This window comes from Channa argus, chromosome 19 (genome assembly GCF_033026475.1).
Source record: "Channa argus isolate prfri chromosome 19, Channa argus male v1.0, whole genome shotgun sequence".
In the NCBI taxonomy this organism is placed as follows: Eukaryota; Metazoa; Chordata; class Actinopteri; order Anabantiformes; family Channidae; genus Channa; species Channa argus.
Genome location: NC_090215.1, coordinates 20831199 through 20849990, shown reverse-complemented (window position 1 = coordinate 20849990; position 18792 = coordinate 20831199). Strand labels below are relative to the sequence as shown.

General features: G+C 40.7%; 1 protein-coding gene across 16 annotated transcripts in view; it reads left to right on the top strand.

Moving 5' to 3' along the window:
* Positions 1-153: 153 nt before the first annotated feature.
* LOC137104397 (NACHT, LRR and PYD domains-containing protein 12-like) overlaps positions 154-18792 on the top strand; it is a 61082-nt gene continuing 42443 nt past the window's right edge. For 12 of the 16 annotated variants that reach the window (XM_067485514.1, XM_067485507.1, XM_067485510.1 and 9 more), the window contains exons 1-7: positions 154-302; positions 645-734; positions 9332-9421; positions 14695-14832; positions 15111-15218; positions 16445-16644; positions 16875-18654. In XM_067485514.1, coding sequence (XP_067341615.1) covers positions 169-302; positions 645-734; positions 9332-9421; positions 14695-14832; positions 15111-15218; positions 16445-16644; positions 16875-18654 — 2540 coding nt within the window. In that variant the 5' untranslated portion in view covers positions 154-168. Of the gene's footprint in view, positions 303-644; positions 735-8840; positions 8990-9331; positions 9422-14669; positions 14833-15110; positions 15219-16444; positions 16645-16874; positions 18655-18792 lie in introns of those variants that run through there. The other 4 variants (XM_067485504.1, XM_067485503.1, XM_067485505.1 and 1 more) reach the window with 4 other exon arrangements.

The following is an 18792-nucleotide window of genomic DNA, read 5'->3' as shown; positions in this document are numbered from 1 at the left end:
ATATGAACTCAGTCTTTTTATTAATGAGGGAATAAAAACACACCTGCCAATAAAACAGCTGAACATCCTACTGTCCAAATACTTTTGAGTCCATAAAATGGAGGCTTACATATACAAATGGTTGCAGTCCCAACGTTAATGCTGACAGTCTAAACATGTCGTGGTTAAATGTGTGAACACACAGATGTGTCATGTGACATCCTGAAACAAACCACAAAGTCTTTAGTTCAGACGCCATTTAGAGTCGACACGAGTAAAAACTGCTCATTAGAAACGTCTGAGTGTTCAGCTGCTCTTCACAGGTAAATCACACAAATCTTCACTGGCTGGTTTGTTTTACCTTGTTCATGAAAGTTTTTCACTTTGAGCTTTTGAATATTCAGTTTAGAATATTTCGTCTATAAAATCGATGGTTGACATTTTGAAATTTCAGTTTAGAATATTTCCTCTATAAAATCGATGGTCAGTACAGAAAAAGCCGTGTGTTTCTGCTCACGTCTTGTTTTCTTAATGTTGATTCCAGCTCTAAAAGGTTTAAAACGCACTAACTTAATTCTGAGCTCTTCCTCATTTGTCCTTTTTAAAGCAGCTCAGTGCAGCTCTGCTCTTCCTCAATGTGACTCTGTGGTTTCCTGTACTTTTAGGGGAAGAACAGCACAGAAACTCAAAGTGCGCAGTTACTCAAGACTCCATTTTAAATGGATCAACAACAGGAAACCTGAGGCTGAATCCGGGTGAGTGTTAATGCAACATCAGTCCTACAGTCCAACATGAGCTCTATAGAAGCAAAGAGAAGCTGGATCAGGCTGTGTGACTGAGTGCACATCCAGCAGTGTTTGCTCCTGTCTGTGTTGTGTCTCTTTGGTTGACTTGTTTGTCATGTTGTGTTGTGAACATGTCCGGCTCCTCTGTTTGGACATATGTACAGCAACATAAGACCCTTGTGACATCATTAGGGATATTATGGCTTATAACTTTGAATATTTTATTGGTTTCCTTTTTCTTTCAGTCTTGTCTGTGTTGTGTATCTACGTAATGCATAGAAGGAGCCAGGACTAAAAGTCAGCAGTGTCTCCCAGACTGTGTTTGAGCCAGTTCGAATTTCTGGCTCTGTGTCTTTACTCTGCATATAGTGATGAACCTAACATGGTCCATCACATCAGCAAATGTGACACAACAGTAAATATTACTACTGTTAGGGTTTTGTTGTTTTGGTCAAACTCCATGTGGCTGTGATGCTGATCTGTGTGTGAAGAAATGGAAATGTTGGTGGGGGCTGTACTGGGGGATTATGGATGTATTGGTTTCAAGTGCTGCTTCTCATCAGTTAAGTTAAAGCTGATTCCTGAAGGCTGCATCCCTGCTGGTTTTAAAACTATTCCTTTATCTTTCCACACTCAGTCCCAGAATCTGAGTGACTGAACTCACCTGATCCAGGTGATCAGCAGTGGGTAGGACAGGGACAGTTACACAGTGTGAAGCCAGGAGACATGATCTGTGTGAACAACTCAGACTCATGATTCCTGTAAGAAAAACCACTGAAAGTGTTCAGTTAGTTCAGCCTCCGTTAGAGTGAACAGAGCAGGAGGCAGAAAACTGAAGATGATCCAGAGTAAGTGTTAATCCATCATTAATGTCTGTTTAGTCCAACGTGTCTCTGAAAACTAAAAGAGGTGTGTGTGTGTGTGTGTGTGTGTGTGTGTGTGTGTGTGTGTGTGTGTGTTTGTTCAGACTGGTGGTCTCGTCCATTAGGACACACTGAGGGTTGAGTATATGGCTCATTGTTGGTTGTTGTTCATCAACCCACTGTCACCAGTTTTTATTCAGTAACAGCAAACATCAATACTAAACTATACTGTGATTAAATCTTTGTCCTTTAAATATGTTTCTGATGAATATTTTTTAATTTACCACATTAAAACTAAAGTGATCGTGTGAACACCACAAAGATGATCCATGACTTCCTGAAAGAGGAACAAAAAGTTAATTCAGACTTCATGTAGTTTTCTTCCTCTCAGTCTGTGCAGAGTTTTATCCCTGTGGACGGTGGAGGGAACAACACACACTGCTGAAAACTGCTTTCAGTTGTTCAGGAGCTGCTGACAGACAAATGATTCTAACACTTCAGTAACAGTCTCATTTCTCTTAATATGGATTCCAGCTCCCAGTCCACTGTCTGCATGTGACTTGGGGTTTTCAGTTTTTATTAGGTGCAGTAAAGATTTTGGTTCCACTAAATTAAATATTTCTTATCAAATCTTAAATATTACTGACTCAAACCTCACTGATCAAAGTGATCAATAACATGTAAAATAACTTTTAGAATGTAATATATCTGGTTATATGGTTCCTCACAGGAACATTTGAATCCTTGTCAAGTTTTAGAAATGGATTTTAAATCTTTTTCCTCATTGAAAATGTATTTTCCTCACTGGTGATTAGTACAGTGATCCTGATCTTCTGCAGACACAGGGAACAGTAACCTCATGACATCAATGTGGCTGCAGTTATTTTATGATCACATTTCAGCCATTTTACTGGTGTGAAAACATATAATGCAATTTTGTCTGGAGTACACAGCCTCACTAATACAATTTGTATTTAAATTGCTCCCATAAAAAAGCCGCTCAAGACATTAGAAGAAAATCCTCTTCCAGTTTAGACCAAATGAAAACAATATACATTTCTGATCACTGCATCAGTGGACAACCAACGCAACATCTTCAAGTGTACTTCAGGTGTTGCTGGACTCCAACCATATTGAGACTGCCTGCCTGAGCACGCACCCCGATGATCAGCTACACCCTGTGTACATGAATATATATAGTAGCACCACAGGAGGTGGTGCGTGATGGGTTAGGGGTTGTTTCCCTGTAAATGCACACAGCCTCATAAATTCTCACCAGTGTCTTCATTAAACATTTTCCCATGGTATTTCCATGACAACGCCAGCCCAGTGTGCCCGACTGAGTAACCCCAGGGGTTATTTAGGGGGTAACTTGGCACAGACCCCAGCACCCCTTACCTCTCCTCCAGACTCTCAGTTATTTTAGGGAAGGGGGGGTGTCGATCTCACTTGACAGGCACTGGCTGTGTCTGGACTGGAGGGAACCGCTCTCATTTCTCTCTTTAATTACTGCTAATCGGAGGAGCTGCAGCTCATGCTAATGGAGCTGCACCCATCAGCTGGGGGACAGTCAGGGGTCTCACGCTGCAAAACAATCCTCTGCACGAACAGAGCTGACACTCAGGTGTCAGCTGCCAAACGCCGCAGCACGACTCGCTGTATGTTGATAAAGCTATAAATTTTACACATTTTACAAATTCTTTTCTCTCCTTTTCCTTAAAAATCATACAAATTGGCCCAAAAGTGGAAGAAGCTTATTTTGTTCTTTGGATAAAGCACTGGGAAATCATTATTTTAAAAAATTAGGTGATACTGATGCTGCAGAGGGTTTTAAGCTGCAAAGTCTGTTCTGTTTTTCATGTCTGTTTTGGATAAAATTGTGTATGAATCAGCGTTACAGAAAGTAACTAGCAGTTACAGCAGGATTCACAATTACAGTCAATTAAAGTCAATAAAAGATGATATGACAGTTGAATACATTTTATTTACTGACAACAAAGTGGTTTCTGTATTTTGCGCTCACTGAGTAATAATTACTGCTTCAAAGCGGTGGTTGCCTTGATTTTTAATTCCTAAATGACAGATTTTTGCTGAATGTTACTTTCCTTTCTTCCTTCCTGATGGATAAATCATACGATGCTCAAACAAATCTGCCTTAATTTTGTTCTGACGTTAACGAGATTACCATAGGGGTCTGCTTATCCTGCAGCAAGGGCTGTTCCTGCATGATAAATGTAGAAGGTGAGAGCTCTGTGGCCGGGACCAGGAGCACTCTGCCCCCGTATCCCGCTGCCAGTCTCTTGGCATTTAGCTTGTCAGGCCAAATGGCAGCCGCATCCCCCTTCAACGCTGACATTTAAACCTCAGCCATGTTATCCAGCTGTGGCCAGTGCAGACAACTCTTACCCTCACCCCCACCCCCCCAAGGAAGAATGGTATTCAACCCTGCTGCTGTTGCTGCCAGACACCAGTCAACATTCAAGGCTGGTATCTTTTAGAATGAAAGTGCAGGCTGTCTTCATGGTGGACGACATCAAACCTACACTGCTTTTAAAAATGGCAGATCAAATTTAAAGGCAGAGCAGTTGTAGCGTATCAATCAGACACTTCTTTAAAGTCAAAATCCAAGGGCCACACTTGGGGATGTAACCTCAACCATCAGTAGAGTGTTTGCTGAAGTGTGAGCTAACGTTAGTGACTCTGTCCTGCTCTGTATCATTTCCACTAGTGATGGGCGATACCAGTGATTTCAGATTCAATCCGATACCAAGTAATACCTTGGCTAGTATCGCGATATCGATCCTATAACGATACCAGAGTGTTATGTTAATTCTGTCATCTGATCAGGATGAAACACAATCATGCGAGCACTTACAGGGAATAATTAAAAACATTAAAACGACAGCAAAATCATTGTTCAACCTATTGGCATTATTAACATTTCCATTATTTCAAATAACCTGAGAATAACATTAACATATGACAACACTTCCTTTATCAGGTGAACACCTTATGTCACTTGATATCTATGACTCGCCCTCATCTACATGTGTGTCTTAGATACCCATCTGTATTTCCTTCCCTTTGTTTAAAACCAATTATAGATTAGACACACTTTGCCTATTTCTACAATTCTCTTGAAACAGAACGTTCATAGCGAAATAGTCAGTGAATAAAAATTATACATTTCGGTCCGAAATGCTGCCTGTGTTTGGAGGCGGAGCCGCCAGCCGGCCGAGCACGTGTCAAAGATTAGTTTATTTGAAGAGGCGGAAGGAAAAGTAGTTCCTATGCGGTGCATCACAAATAATATACAAATTGATTTAGAAGGAGAAGCAGAAAACATTCGGATATGACTGCAGAGAAAATATGAATAAATAAACAGAAAACACTGATATTTTAACTTGAGAATCGATATTTAAAAATTGGCCATCAAGATCGAAATATCGATTTTTTTGGTATCGATCCACCCATCACTAATTCCCACTCCACTTTCCACTAAACACAGCCAAACATGTTAGTTGAGATAGTGTTAAGGCCAATTCATGCTACCTATGTGTAGGCTAAATGTAATCACCTGCCCAAGTCCACAAGGGTCCAGGTGGCTGCTCAGACTTTATAAAATCAGTTGTTCATGTGCCAACGAAGTAAAGTGGAGTCATATTAATTTCAACATCACTGACAAAGGATTGTTCTTCCTTTTGCTGCTGCTTTTTGATATCGCGTTATGTATGTGCGGAAGATATCTGTGTGTTTATGTCCAGACATAGAAGCCATAGATTGGCCTTTATGTTTATCAAATATGTTAATAATCCTCATACTAAAAGCTTTTTCTCTTGAAAATAAAAAACAAAATAGCATAAATCTAATCTCTGTATGTCCAATAAACTTAAAAAGTTAAGCAGGGTTAATTTATGGGACTTATTCTGTTTGGTCTTATATTTTAGCACTAAACCACAACAGAAAGACAATTCTTTATTTACTTGCCACTATATGGGAATAATATATGGCATTTTTGTGGGAAATGCAGCCTTAGCTTTAGTCCAATGCTTTTAAGATTATCTTTGTCAGCTTTTTAAATATTTCTCATTAAAAAAATTAGTCAACTAGAAAACATTAAATACTCAGAGACTTAGTTCTAATTTACTCATGGAGCTTATCTTACCTTGATAAGCTTCCTAGCTACGGCTAGTAAATGTGACTGCCACCAACATTTCTTATGTTGATACTGTAGGTTTGGAATATTGGCAGAAAAAAACTGAAAATTGCCAATTAAAGAGATAAGTTGTTATTATCTTGAACCTATGTTGAAAACAAGAGGTGCCACCTCTTAATAAAAGTCCAAGTCACGGTAAATAGGTATTGATACAGAGTATTTACAACTATTTTAACAAGCTCTGTTTTCCACAGATCATTAGTTTATAACAGTAGTGAGTAGTAACAGTAGCAGCCAGTGGCACTATATGGAATCCTGTGCTACACTGGAGTTAGTTGGGTTCAATCATCACCGCATGGGGAATTTACTGTGGTGAAGATGTAGGAGAAGCAGCAGGGTCTCCAGTCAGTCTCTGGCTGCCGTCGTGACTGACTGATTATTTTCCTTAACTGTGCCAATAAGGTCAACTTATATCCACAAGGATGTTACTATTAAGTCTGCTTTAAGTGAGAGAGACTGATGCATGTAAATGCTGAATATTGGCTCATCTGTCGCACTTGCAGAGGTTCTGTGTGTTACATGTATAAAGGGACACTATGCTGTTCCTTCAGTGTTATTTCTTATCTTTGTATGCTACACATGTACAATTACTAAAACAGGAACAATAGATGTTTCTTTTCTAAAAAATGTTCTCTTTATTATATCCCCATGTTGAAGTTGAAGCTCCAAAGCTTCTCTCTCTCTCCATTTTCAACTGATATTTAACAAACATAAAGGGACAAATCCACTTTACAAGATGCTGTGTTTAAAATTTCTCCACTGACACTAACTCAACAGGATACGGGGCATTTTTCAAACACATTAATAACTAGAATTTCAAAACCTCCCATTTCTTGCTGCTGAGCTTTTTCTTAGGTAGGGTTGCTCTCACTAACTATAAACTCTTAGTTGTTCATACACATCGGCTTTTATCTCGTCATGACTTCTTGCTTTGTTGAGGTTGAAGGAGTGCAAGCTAATATGTACACGGAAGGGAAACACCAGTCTATCAGGAAGAAAATGTAGAAGCCTAAACATCTTTAGGCAAAGGAAAACATCAGTTCAGTTTTAAATGACTGTGCACACTAATAGGAATCATGTAACACATTATACTGCAGCAGAACCAGTACTTTACTTTTACTTTATATGTCTTCTTTAGGCAACATTATTAGAAAATACTTAAATAAATAATAAATTGAATAAATTTACATTTCTATGCTGATGATACCCAGCTATATTTATATATGGAACCAGATGAAAATAATCTGTTTATCAAGCTTCAAGCCTACAAGACATAAAGTCCTGGATGTCCCACAATTTTTTATTTCTAAACTTAAAACTGAAGTCATATTATTTGGGCCCAAAAATCTCAGAGATATGATGTCCAACCATATTGTTACCCTAGATGGCATAAGTCTGGCCTCCAGTACTACTGCAAGGAACCTTGGAGTTATTTTTGACCAGGATTTGTCCTTTAACTCACATATAAAACAAATCTCTAGAACAGCCTTCTTCCACCTACGGAACATTGCCAAAATTAGGAGCATCCTGTCTCAAAGTGATGCCGAAAAACTGGTCCATGCATTTGTTACTTCTAGGTTGGACTACTGTAATTCCCTACTTTCAGGATGCCCCAGTAACTCCCTAAAGAGCCTGCAATTAATCCAAAATGCTGCAGCAAGAGTGCTGACTGGAACTAGCAAGAGAGATCATATTTCACCTTCACTAGCTTCTCTCCATTGGCTTCCCATTAAATCTAGTATAGAATTTAAAACCCTGCTTCTTACATATAAAGCTCTGAATGGTCAGGCTCCATCATATATAGAAGATCTCATAGCACCATATCATCCCAGTAGACCACTTCGCTCTCAGAATGCAGGCCTACTTGTGGTTCCCAGAATTTCCAAAGGTAGAATGGGAGGTAGAGCCTTTAGCTATCAAGCTCCTCTCTTGTGGAACCAGCTCCCAGTTCAGATTCGGGAAGCAGACACCCTCTCTACTTTTAAGTCTAAGCTTAAAACCTTCCTCTTTAATAAAGCATATAGTTAGTTATAGTTATGCTGCCATAGGCTTAGACTGCTGGGGGACCCATCCCCCAATGCACTGAGCTCCTTTCCTCCTCTTGACCATCTCTCCTCTCACCCCGCAATTGTCACCACTGTATGACATGAACTCTGTGTTTTCTCCCATAGTTGTCTTTGTCCTTCTCTGTCTCCCTCTCTCTGTCCCTTTCTGCAGGTGTCCCCTGGCTTTGAAGCTGTGTGTCTTCCAGTGTGCAGCTACTGGTCCTACCAATCTGCCCGATGTTTTGTTGTTGCTCTTTGTTGCTCTGTTCTTTTCTCTCTTCACTTTCCACTCACCCCAACCGGTCAAGGCAGATGGCCGTCCACCCTGAGCCTGGTTCTGCTGGAGGTTTCTTCCATTAAAGGGAGTTTTTCCTCTTCACTGTTGCCTATGTCTTGCTCCAGGGGGAACTGTTGGGTTCTCTGTATACATCTTTATAATCTTGACTTTATTCTCTCTCCATCAGCCCTGACTGATGGAGAGAAAGAGTGTGTGTGTTGACCTGCTGACATCAGGGAGCTGGTGGCTTTACTCCATCAGTCAGGCCAAAATGGTTCTGCTGGCGTGTGCCAGTGTCAGCATGCGCACGTGTGTGTGTGTGTGTGTGTGTGTGTGTGTGAGCGCGCTACTAATTGAAATGTTTTATATGTGAGAGAAGTTGGAGAAAAGTTTTTCTCCACAGTCTGAGTGGAGTCACAGTCACAACATGACTGGTGTTTTATTCTTTTCTTTGTGACAGAAATCTCATTCTGAATGTGATCAACTTTTTGTTTTAATGTAGCTGCTAATTGAAAAGTTTCATATGTGACTCAGTCTTTGTACTAATGAGGGAATAAAAACACACCTGTCAATAAACCAGCTGAACATCCTACTGTCCAAATACTTTTGAGTCCATAAAATGGAGGCTTACATATACAAATGGTTGCAGTCCCAACGTTAATGCTGACAGTCTAAACATGTCGTGGTTAAATGTGTGAACACACAGATGTGTCATGTGACATCCTGAAACAAACCACAAAGTCTTTAGTTCAGACGCCATTTAGAGTCGACACGAGTAAAAACTGCTCATTAGAAACGTCTGAGTGTTCAGCTGCTCTTCACAGGTAAATCACACAAATCTTCACTGGCTGGTTTGTTTTACCTTGTTCATGAAAGTTTTTCACTTTGAGCTTTTGAATATTCAGTTTAGAATATTTCGTCTATAAAATCGATGGTTGACATTTTGAAATTTCAGTTTAGAATATTTCCTCTATAAAATCGATGGTCAGTACAGAAAAAGCCGTGTGTTTCTGCTCACGTCTTGTTTTCTTAATGTTGATTCCAGCTCTAAAAGGTTTAAAACGCACTAACTTAATTCTGAGCTCTTCCTCATTTGTCCTTTTTAAAGCAGCTCAGTGCAGCTCTGCTCTTCCTCAATGTGACTCTGTGGTTTCCTGTACTTTTAGGGGAAGAACAGCACAGAAACTCAAAGTGCGCAGTTACTCAAGACTCCATTTTAAATGGATCAACAACAGGAAACCTGAGGCTGAATCCGGGTGAGTGTTAATGCAACATCAGTCCTACAGTCCAACATGAGCTCTATAGAAGCAAAGAGAAGCTGGATCAGGCTGTGTGACTGAGTGCACATCCAGCAGTGTTTGCTCCTGTCTGTGTTGTGTCTCTTTGGTTGACTTGTTTGTCATGTTGTGTTGTGAACATGTCCGGCTCCTCTGTTTGGACATATGTACAGCAACATAAGACCCTTGTGACATCATTAGGGATATTATGGCTTATAACTTTGAATATTTTATTGGTTTCCTTTTTCTTTCAGTCTTGTCTGTGTTGTGTATCTACGTAATGCATAGAAGGAGCCAGGACTAAAAGTCAGCAGTGTCTCCCAGACTGTGTTTGAGCCAGTTCGAATTTCTGGCTCTGTGTCTTTACTCTGCATATAGTGATGAACCTAACATGGTCCATCACATCAGCAAATGTGACACAACAGTAAATATTACTACTGTTAGGGTTTTGTTGTTTTGGTCAAACTCCATGTGGCTGTGATGCTGATCTGTGTGTGAAGAAATGGAAATGTTGGTGGGGGCTGTACTGGGGGATTATGGATGTATTGGTTTCAAGTGCTGCTTCTCATCAGTTAAGTTAAAGCTGATTCCTGAAGGCTGCATCCCTGCTGGTTTTAAAACTATTCCTTTATCTTTCCACACTCAGTCCCAGAATCTGAGTGACTGAACTCACCTGATCCAGGTGATCAGCAGTGGGTAGGACAGGGACAGTTACACAGTGTGAAGCCAGGAGACATGATCTGTGTGAACAACTCAGACTCATGATTCCTGTAAGAAAAACCACTGAAAGTGTTCAGTTAGTTCAGCCTCCGTTAGAGTGAACAGAGCAGGAGGCAGAAAACTGAAGATGATGCATTAATGTGTGTTTAGTCCAACGTGTCTCTGGAAACTAAAAGAGGTGTGTGTGTGTGTGTGTGTGTGTGTGTGTGTGTGTTTGTTCAGACTGGTGGTCTCGTCCATTAGGACACACTGAGGGTTGAGTATAGGGCTCATTGTTTGTTGTTGTTCATCAAACCACTGTCCAGTTTTTATTCAGTTAGTTCAGCGTCCGTTAGAGTGAACAGAGCAGGAGGCAGAAACCTGAAGATGATCCAGAGTAAGTGTTAATCCATCATTAATGTGTGTTTAGTCCAACGTGTCTCTGAAAACTAAAAGAGGAATCAGAGTGTGTGTGTGTGTGTGTGTGTGTGTGTGTGTGTGTGTGTGTTACTTCCTCTTCTTGGTTTGGATCAGCCTGATGCTCCAGCCATTGAGCCATCAGGCTGCATAGGACCCAGTCATGGTCAGAAGCCCCCTTTTTGGCATCAGTGAATATATTATGGCTTAACCCGAAAATATTTTAACAGAAACGAATTATTCAAGTTAAGTTGAACAGTTCAATGGACACAGCTCCTCCCCTAGAACAGAACCAGACCTCCTCATTAGTTTGTCCAGTCTGTTACTGTCTGCCACCTTCATATTGCTGCCTCAGCAAACCACAGCATAGAAGATGGAGCTGGTACCACAGACTCATAAAACATCCACATCATGGTGCTGCAAATGTTGAAGAACCTTAGTCTACTTAGAAAATACAGCCTGCTCTGTTTTCCTGTATATTGACGCTACATTAATTGACCAGTCCAGTTTATTGTCCAGCACACCTAGGTATTTGTACTCTGAAAGGACTTCCGCCCCCTCTCCCCATATGTAGAGATGTATTGTAGATATGTATTGATAGGAGTCCCAGACTTCCTGAAGTCCACCCCCAGTTCATTTGTATTACTGATGCTGAGCACCATGGACCATGGACCATGGACCACAGAGTTACTGGTTCAATCCCCGCTCCTGGCTACAAGTCGAAGTGTCCTTGGGCAAGACACTGAACCCAAAAGTTGCTCCCGGTGGGTCAGGTGAGCACCTTGCATGGCAGCCACTGCCATCGGTGTGTGAGTGTGTGTATGGGTGAATGGGAAGCTACATTGTAAAGCGCTTTGGATAAAAGCGCTATATAAGCGACTATTTACCATTTACATCCAACAACCACAGAGGTTGTAGGATGTGTGGCTAATGAAAAGTATTGGAACAGTGAGGCCGATTCATCTGTTTGCTTTATTGAAAACAAACATTTGACTGATCTGATACAAATGTGCTGTGTTCTGGAAAACTATGTGAGTACTGCTGGTACTCAGTAACCAGAAGTTTTTGACAGTTTGACCTGTGTTAACTAACTAATCCCAACGACTATCAACAAGGCTTCAACATTCACTGTTTCTCACACAGTGGCAAGAAGATAACAGAGGTTTTGTGCACACACACAAACATGTTTGCTTATTTCCTCACGAGTAGCACGTTTGGTTGTTAAACTTCAGGTGAGTATTAATTAAATTAAAGATCAATTTATTAAAAGCGAATAATTTCTCCTGTAAGTCTCACTGGGGGCCTCAATTACAAAACTGAATTATTCTAATAAGTTTGAGACGTTTGTAGTAAAAACTTTTGAATGTATGAGGCCAACAAACTGGAACTTATTCTGATATATCAGATTCAAACTTAAACATCCCATCAATATAATTTAATTTAATTTAATATATAATTTATTTTCGCTCATGTGTGGACGCTCATGTGTGGACGCTCATGTGTGGACATGATAATAATATCACTGCTCTGCATTGTAAACATTATATGCATCAATTTTCAGGTCTGTGTGCATCTGTCTGACCATAACCACACACACACACACACACACACAGCTGAGGACACAGAGGAGCAGACAAGAGATTCATGAGATTCAAGCCCGGCTCTGAACCCCAAACTGCCCATTTCCATCCCCAGTGGTGCAGTGCTGGTCCCACGCTTGGAAAAATTGGACAGGGTTGTGTCAGTTTGTTTTATGGGGGTCACTGGGGCCATGATGTGGTCTTCCATCACTTTTGGTTCCTGTGGTGCTGGAGAGTTTCTACTCTGAGGTGGTAGGTTACTAACCTCCCTGAAAACAGTGATTTCTGATCTGCCTCACTTACTGCAGTGAGGTCACACAACAAGGGGGAAATTTCCTCCACCTGATCTGTGTCTCAGACTGACTGAAGTCCAGAAGATGAGACATGTTGAACCACGTGTGGATAAGACCATAGCAACAGTTGTTGTTAGATGTGTTGGTCTATTTCATGTTGCTGTGATTCCACCCTGATCTCATCACTGTCTTTAAACATCATTATATTTCCATTATACACGTATTTCACATTATATTTATTTATATTTACATCGTTATATTTTCATCCAACCCCCTTTAATTTCATAAACATGTTACAATCTGTGTGAACAACATAAAGACTCCTGACTTCCTGAAACAAAAACCCTGAATGTTTCAGTTTTTGTGAGTTCAGCCTCCATTTAGAGAGAACGGAGCAGGAGGAGGAAAAGTGAAGTGTGAGACAGGGTTAGTGTTAATCCAACATTCTTCTTATTTTACTGTCAAAGTCTCTGAGTCACTTTGTCCCTGTGGACTGTAGTAGTAGTAGAAGAGTGTGGTACTTCCTGTTTTGGCTGACTCTGTAAACTGTTACAGAAAAAGGATGTTAAAAACATGGTGACGTGTTCAGCTGCTGATCTCCACCAACAGCTGTTGTTCATTAGTTTGATACAAACTCATTTACTCAGAGCTCCCAGAACCTCTGAGCTGTTTCTGTGCAGGAAAATAGAATCAGTACGTTGGATGAAGACAGTTTGTTCAGTTTTCAGTTCTTCAGTAGCTGCAGACAAATAATTTTAGTTTTAGAGTTTAGTGGAAGATTTGCACTGTTCATCTCCTGTTTTTATTCATGTGGATTCCAGCTCTCATTGACTGTCTGCATGTGGCTTATTGTTAAAAACTGATCAGGTTTTTAAAAACTGGAGTTCTGATTGAATATTAGAATAAATGAGTCTCAGCTCACTGATAAGGTATTTTAATAAGGTGATCAAATAAAAACTTTTAGTGATGAACTGAGGTCATCTAGACTCAGATGATGATGGAAATGACTTCATATGAACAGCCAGTATCACCTAAAGTAAAGTAAACTCACCATTATTACAGACTCTTATTCTGATGCTGAGCTTCTTTATCACAGGCTTGGAACAAACGATTTAACCTGTAGCTAAATTATTGTATTAATGGAATAAATTCCTTCAGCTAAATGTTGTTAATGTAGAGTATTTCTCCTCAGTTAAAACAATTAATTTAAGCCATGTCTCAGTTTTCTTTAGTTTGATTAGATGGACATTTACCTGCCTTAAACAATATATTAATTAATTCTGTTGTTTTGCTTCCTTCTTGATGAAATGATTTCAGTTTTCTGTCCTGACTTGATCTGAAATTAAAGACAAATGTTTTTCATAAAACCAACAATGAAGTCATAAAATAATGTCAAGTTCTGTCGGTCACATAATATCACTAGAATATCATCATCAGAAAACAGTGAGGAAGCACTAAAAGAAGGAAGAACTAGTTGAGTTCACTTCCTGTGATGATGGACATTCAACCTCCTGAAGGGGCAGCAAACCACCTGAACACTGACCCCCCCAGCAGTGTCAGAAAGGATCCAGATCAGGTTGAATAAGAGGTGTAATAGTGGACTGGGGGGCCCTCATACTAGTCTCTTCTGCATCCATGGACCATCGCTTCTGCCCAGGATGACTGATGTTTTAGCATCAAGTGAGACGAGGGCCATCGCCAAAAACCAATGAAACCTAACTGACCTAAGATTTTTAATAAGGCGGTTAATAGTGTTTAAATTCAGTTCCTTAGTGATCAGCTGAGCAGGTCTAAATCACATACGGTTAACATTTAGACCATGTTTTTTGTCTGTCTCTGTCCTTCCCACCACTGATCACCTGAATCAGGTGTGTCCAGTTAATAAGACGCTGGACAATACCATGTTAGATGAGGAGTGGGGGAAGAATTGGTATCTTCCAGTTTGTGATTGGTTGAAAAAGCCTGATCCAGGTAATCAGTGGTGAGTAAGGAAAGGATGATTGGAAAATGAGCAGGTCAGGGGTTTTTGAGAAGTTGGATTGAGAACCACTTACTCACATTTGTCCCATTGTAAGGACGTCTTAAAGGATAGTTTATCTGTGGATGGAGAGAGGAGGGAAACACTGAAACTCAAAGTCCAGTTAGTTCAGGCTCCATGTAGAGTAACATACATCCTGTTCTGTCTTCTGTGTGAATCTTGAACGTGGTTTTGTGCTTGTACTTCTTCTGGTCTCACAGTCAGTGTAACTGGTTTGTCTCTCAGACTGACTGAAGTCCAGAAGATGGAGGAAGAGGACAGAGCAGAGTGTGCAGGATCCAGCTGTCTGTCTATGAAGAGTGACTGGTCCAAAGACAAACCACCAGTGAAGTTCAGTGATGGACCTGGACCCTCAGAGACAAAGTAAGAGACAGTTTCTACTGTAAACTGAGAGGAAGATGATTCAGCAAAGAGGAAAATAAAATATTTGTCCTTTTTTCTATTTTCTATGTATCTTCTACTTGTTTTCAGGTCATGTTAAAGTTTCAGGCTCAGTGTTTGACATGAGACCTGGTTAAAGAAAAATCTGATTTCTTATGAATGTTCAGCTTTTTAACAGTGGAACAAACCAAAATAAATGGTGAATATTAATGACTGGGTTTGTGATGCTTTGTCTGTAACGTTACTGCTTTACCTCTCAGACAGAGACCAGAGTCTGCAGGATCCAGCTGTCTGTCTATGAAGAGTGACTGGTCCAAAGACAAACCACCAGTGAAGTTCAGTGATGGACCTGGACCCTCAGAGACAAAGTAAGAGACAGTGTCTGCTATAAACTGAAAAAAAAATATTATTTCCATCTTCTCTGTCTCTTCTAATAAAACGTATTATAAGGTTTTATTCAACCTTATAATGTGTTGATTTAATTGAATTTTATTTATCTACAGTGATTTGAACAGTTTGTTTTCACACTGTGACTCTGAAGCAAATAAAAATCTTCACCGTCCTCTCAGCTTGATCAAGGCCTGTCAGTCGTCTGAACAAACTGATGTCTAATGAAGACACAGTGTGTCTTTGAAACAAAGGAGCTCAGCAGCTCTAACAGCAGTAACAAAAATTATCATTGTTTGTTCATCAATGTTCAAAACCTGTATCACAGCATGTTTTTATTACACACAGTTCCTCTGTGTGGATCATGATATATTCAGTCCACATTAACCCAGTTAAACTCTAAATCACATTTTATTTGGTCTAAGTTTGTCTGCACCAGGTGTTTCTCTGCAGTTTACTCATTAAAACACTAAAACATGTGATTCTCTACTGCACATGTGAGGAGGTCTGATGAGCAGCAAGACACAGAAAAGAGAAGAAGAAGAAACACTTGATATTTCTGTTCGTGCAACATGTTGGTTTACTGTCCTTATCACAAACTATCAAGAAAAAAGACAATGCAGCTTCTTTACTTGGACTGTTGTGTCTAAAGACTCAGTCACATCATGTCTGTCCTGATTTAATAAAGAACTGTTTGGTTCAGGTTAAATTAAAGAAAAGCAGCACTGCAGAAAATTTCCGATCAGATCTGCAGCAGTGTTTTATTGGACAGAAGAAGGTGGAGACTCCAGCAGAAACGGTAACAGAGGATAAAGACAGAAACTAATGAAAAGATGCTCTGTGCTCAACTGAAAACCTCTTATTCAACAACACAGATAAAGTAATGTGTTTTCTATTTACGTCTCTCTGAGTTGTGTCTGTAATACAGTTTGATCCATCAGTCCGTCCTCTTATGTCTCCTGACTGTAGATGGAGTCTGTTTAATGGTCCAGTACAGTGTGATATGACTGAAGCAGCCACTGATGATAACGACCTGTTATTTTCCTTTTTATCTCTTTATAGAAAAGTCAAAGAGGTTTTCAAGTTTGAACACAAATGTCCCACAAAGTTTAACTGGAGAAAACCTTGTATAGAAAGAGCTGCATACGAGCTGGTTTTCAGACCCCACCACTGTAATATGTCACAGAAAACATTTTCATGTCCACAGAAACAGGAAGAGGACTCATGTTTCTGTGGAGGAGCAGCTGTCCCGCTGTGCTTTGTGTCAGAACGTCCTGAAGGATCCAGTCTCTACCAGCTGTGGACACTGGTTCTGCAGTCAGTGCATCACCTCATACTGGGACCAGTCCGGTTCATCAGGACACTCCTCCTGTCCCCAGTGTGGAAAAAGATCCAGAACAGTACAAAGTAAGACTAAGCACTTTTTAATGTGAGATATTCTGAAACACTTCACTGACTTTGTTTGTTTTCTTCAGTGATTGTTTTTATAATATATTATAAAAGCGGTTTATTATATTTAATTATATTATTATTTTTGTGTTTATTATTATAAATATCAGATTCTTAAATGTCTTTGTGTTTGTTTTTGTTGGTAACACAAAGAACAAACCAGATTCTGTTTTTTCAGTCTCACATAGTTTCTCATCTTTCAGCAGATGTTGGTCTGCAGGAGGTTTTAGATGAACATAAGATCAGTCTGAGGAGGAGACGTGAATGTGTGACTGAAGGAAGTGATGAAACAGGAAGTGGAACCCTCCTCAACAGGATCTACACTGAGCTCTACATCACAGAGGGACAGAGTGAAGAGGTTAATACCCAACATGAGGTGAGGCAGCTTGAGACAGCTTCCAAGATGAAGACCCTCCATGACACTCCAATCAAGGTCCACGACATCTTTAAAGCCTTACCTGACCAACAGAGACACATCAGAGTGGTTCTGACCAACGGCGTCGCTGGTGTTGGAAAAACCTTCTCGGTGCAGAAGTTCAGTCTGGACTGGGCAGAGGGCTTGGAAAACCAAGATGTCAGTGTGCTGGTTGTGTTTTCGTTCAGGGAGCTGAACTTGATCAAAAATGAGCAGTACAGTCTTCTCACGCTGCTCCATGTTTTCCATCCAACATTACAGAAGGTCACAGCAGAGCAGCTGGCTGTCTGTAAACTTTTGTTCATCTTTGACGGCCTGGATGAAAGCAGACGTTCACTGGATTTCAACAACAGTGAGGTTGTGTCTGATGTCACACAGAAGTCATCAGTTGACGTGTTGTTGACAAACCTCATCAAGGGGAATCTGCTTCCGTCGGCTCTGGTCTGGATAACTTCCAGACCTGCAGCAGCCAATCAGATCCCTCCTACATGTGTCGACAGGGTAACAGAAGTACGAGGCTTCACTGACGCCCAGAAGGAGGAGTACTTCAGGAGGAGGTTCAGTGATGAAGAGCTGTCCAGCAGAATCATCTCCCACATCAAGACATCCAGGAGCCTCCACATCATGTGTCACATCCCAGTCTACTGCTGGATCACTGCTACAGTTCTGGAGCACATGTTGACCACAGAGCAGAGAGGAGAGCTGCCCAAGACCCTGACTGACATGTACTCACACTTCCTGCTGGTTCAGACCAAGAGGAAGAAGAACAAGTATGATGAGGGACATGAGACCAGTCCAAAGGAGCTGACTGAGGCCGACAGGGAAGTTCTTGTGAAGCTGGGGAGGCTGGCGTTTGAACATCTGGAGAAAGGAAACCTCATGTTCTACCAAGAAGACCTGGAGCAGTGTGGTCTTGATGTCACAGAGGCCTTGGTGTACTCAGGAGTTTGTACAGAGATCTCCAAAAGAGAGAGTGTGATCTTCCAGAAAACAGTCTACTGCTTTGTTCATCTGAGCATCCAGGAGTTTCTGGCTGCAGTTTACTTCTTGCACTGTTACACCAACAGGAACACAGAGGTACTGGAGGACTTCCTGGAGAACAAATTAACTCTGGATGTTTTCCTGAAGAGAGTCATGGAGAAATCCCTCCAAAGTCAAAATGGCCACCTGGACCTTTTTGTCCGCTTCCTTCATGGCCTCTCTCTGGAGTCCAACCAGAGAATCTTAGGTCTGCTGGGTCAGACAGATAAAAATCCAGAAATTCTCCAGAGATTAATCAACAACCTGAAGGAGATGAACAGTGATAAAATGTCTCCTGACAGAAGCATCAACATGTTTCACTGTCTGATGGAGATGGACCACTCAGTACATCAGGAGATCCAGAAGTTTCTGAAGTCAGAGAACAGATCAGAGAAGAAACTCTGCTCAGCTCTGGCCTACATGCTGCAGATGTCAGAGGAGGTTCTGGATGAGTTGGACCTGAAGAAGTACAACACATCAGAGGAGGGACGACGGAGACTGATCCCAGCTGTGAGGAACTGCATAAAGGCTCAGTGAGTCCAAACGTGATCTAACACACATAAAAGATGTTGGAACAACAAGTCAAATTGATCTGTTCTGTAAACTAAAGACATTTGGGTTTAAGATGTTAAAGTTTCAGCCTTGATAAAAGGCATTTCTCAATATAGAAT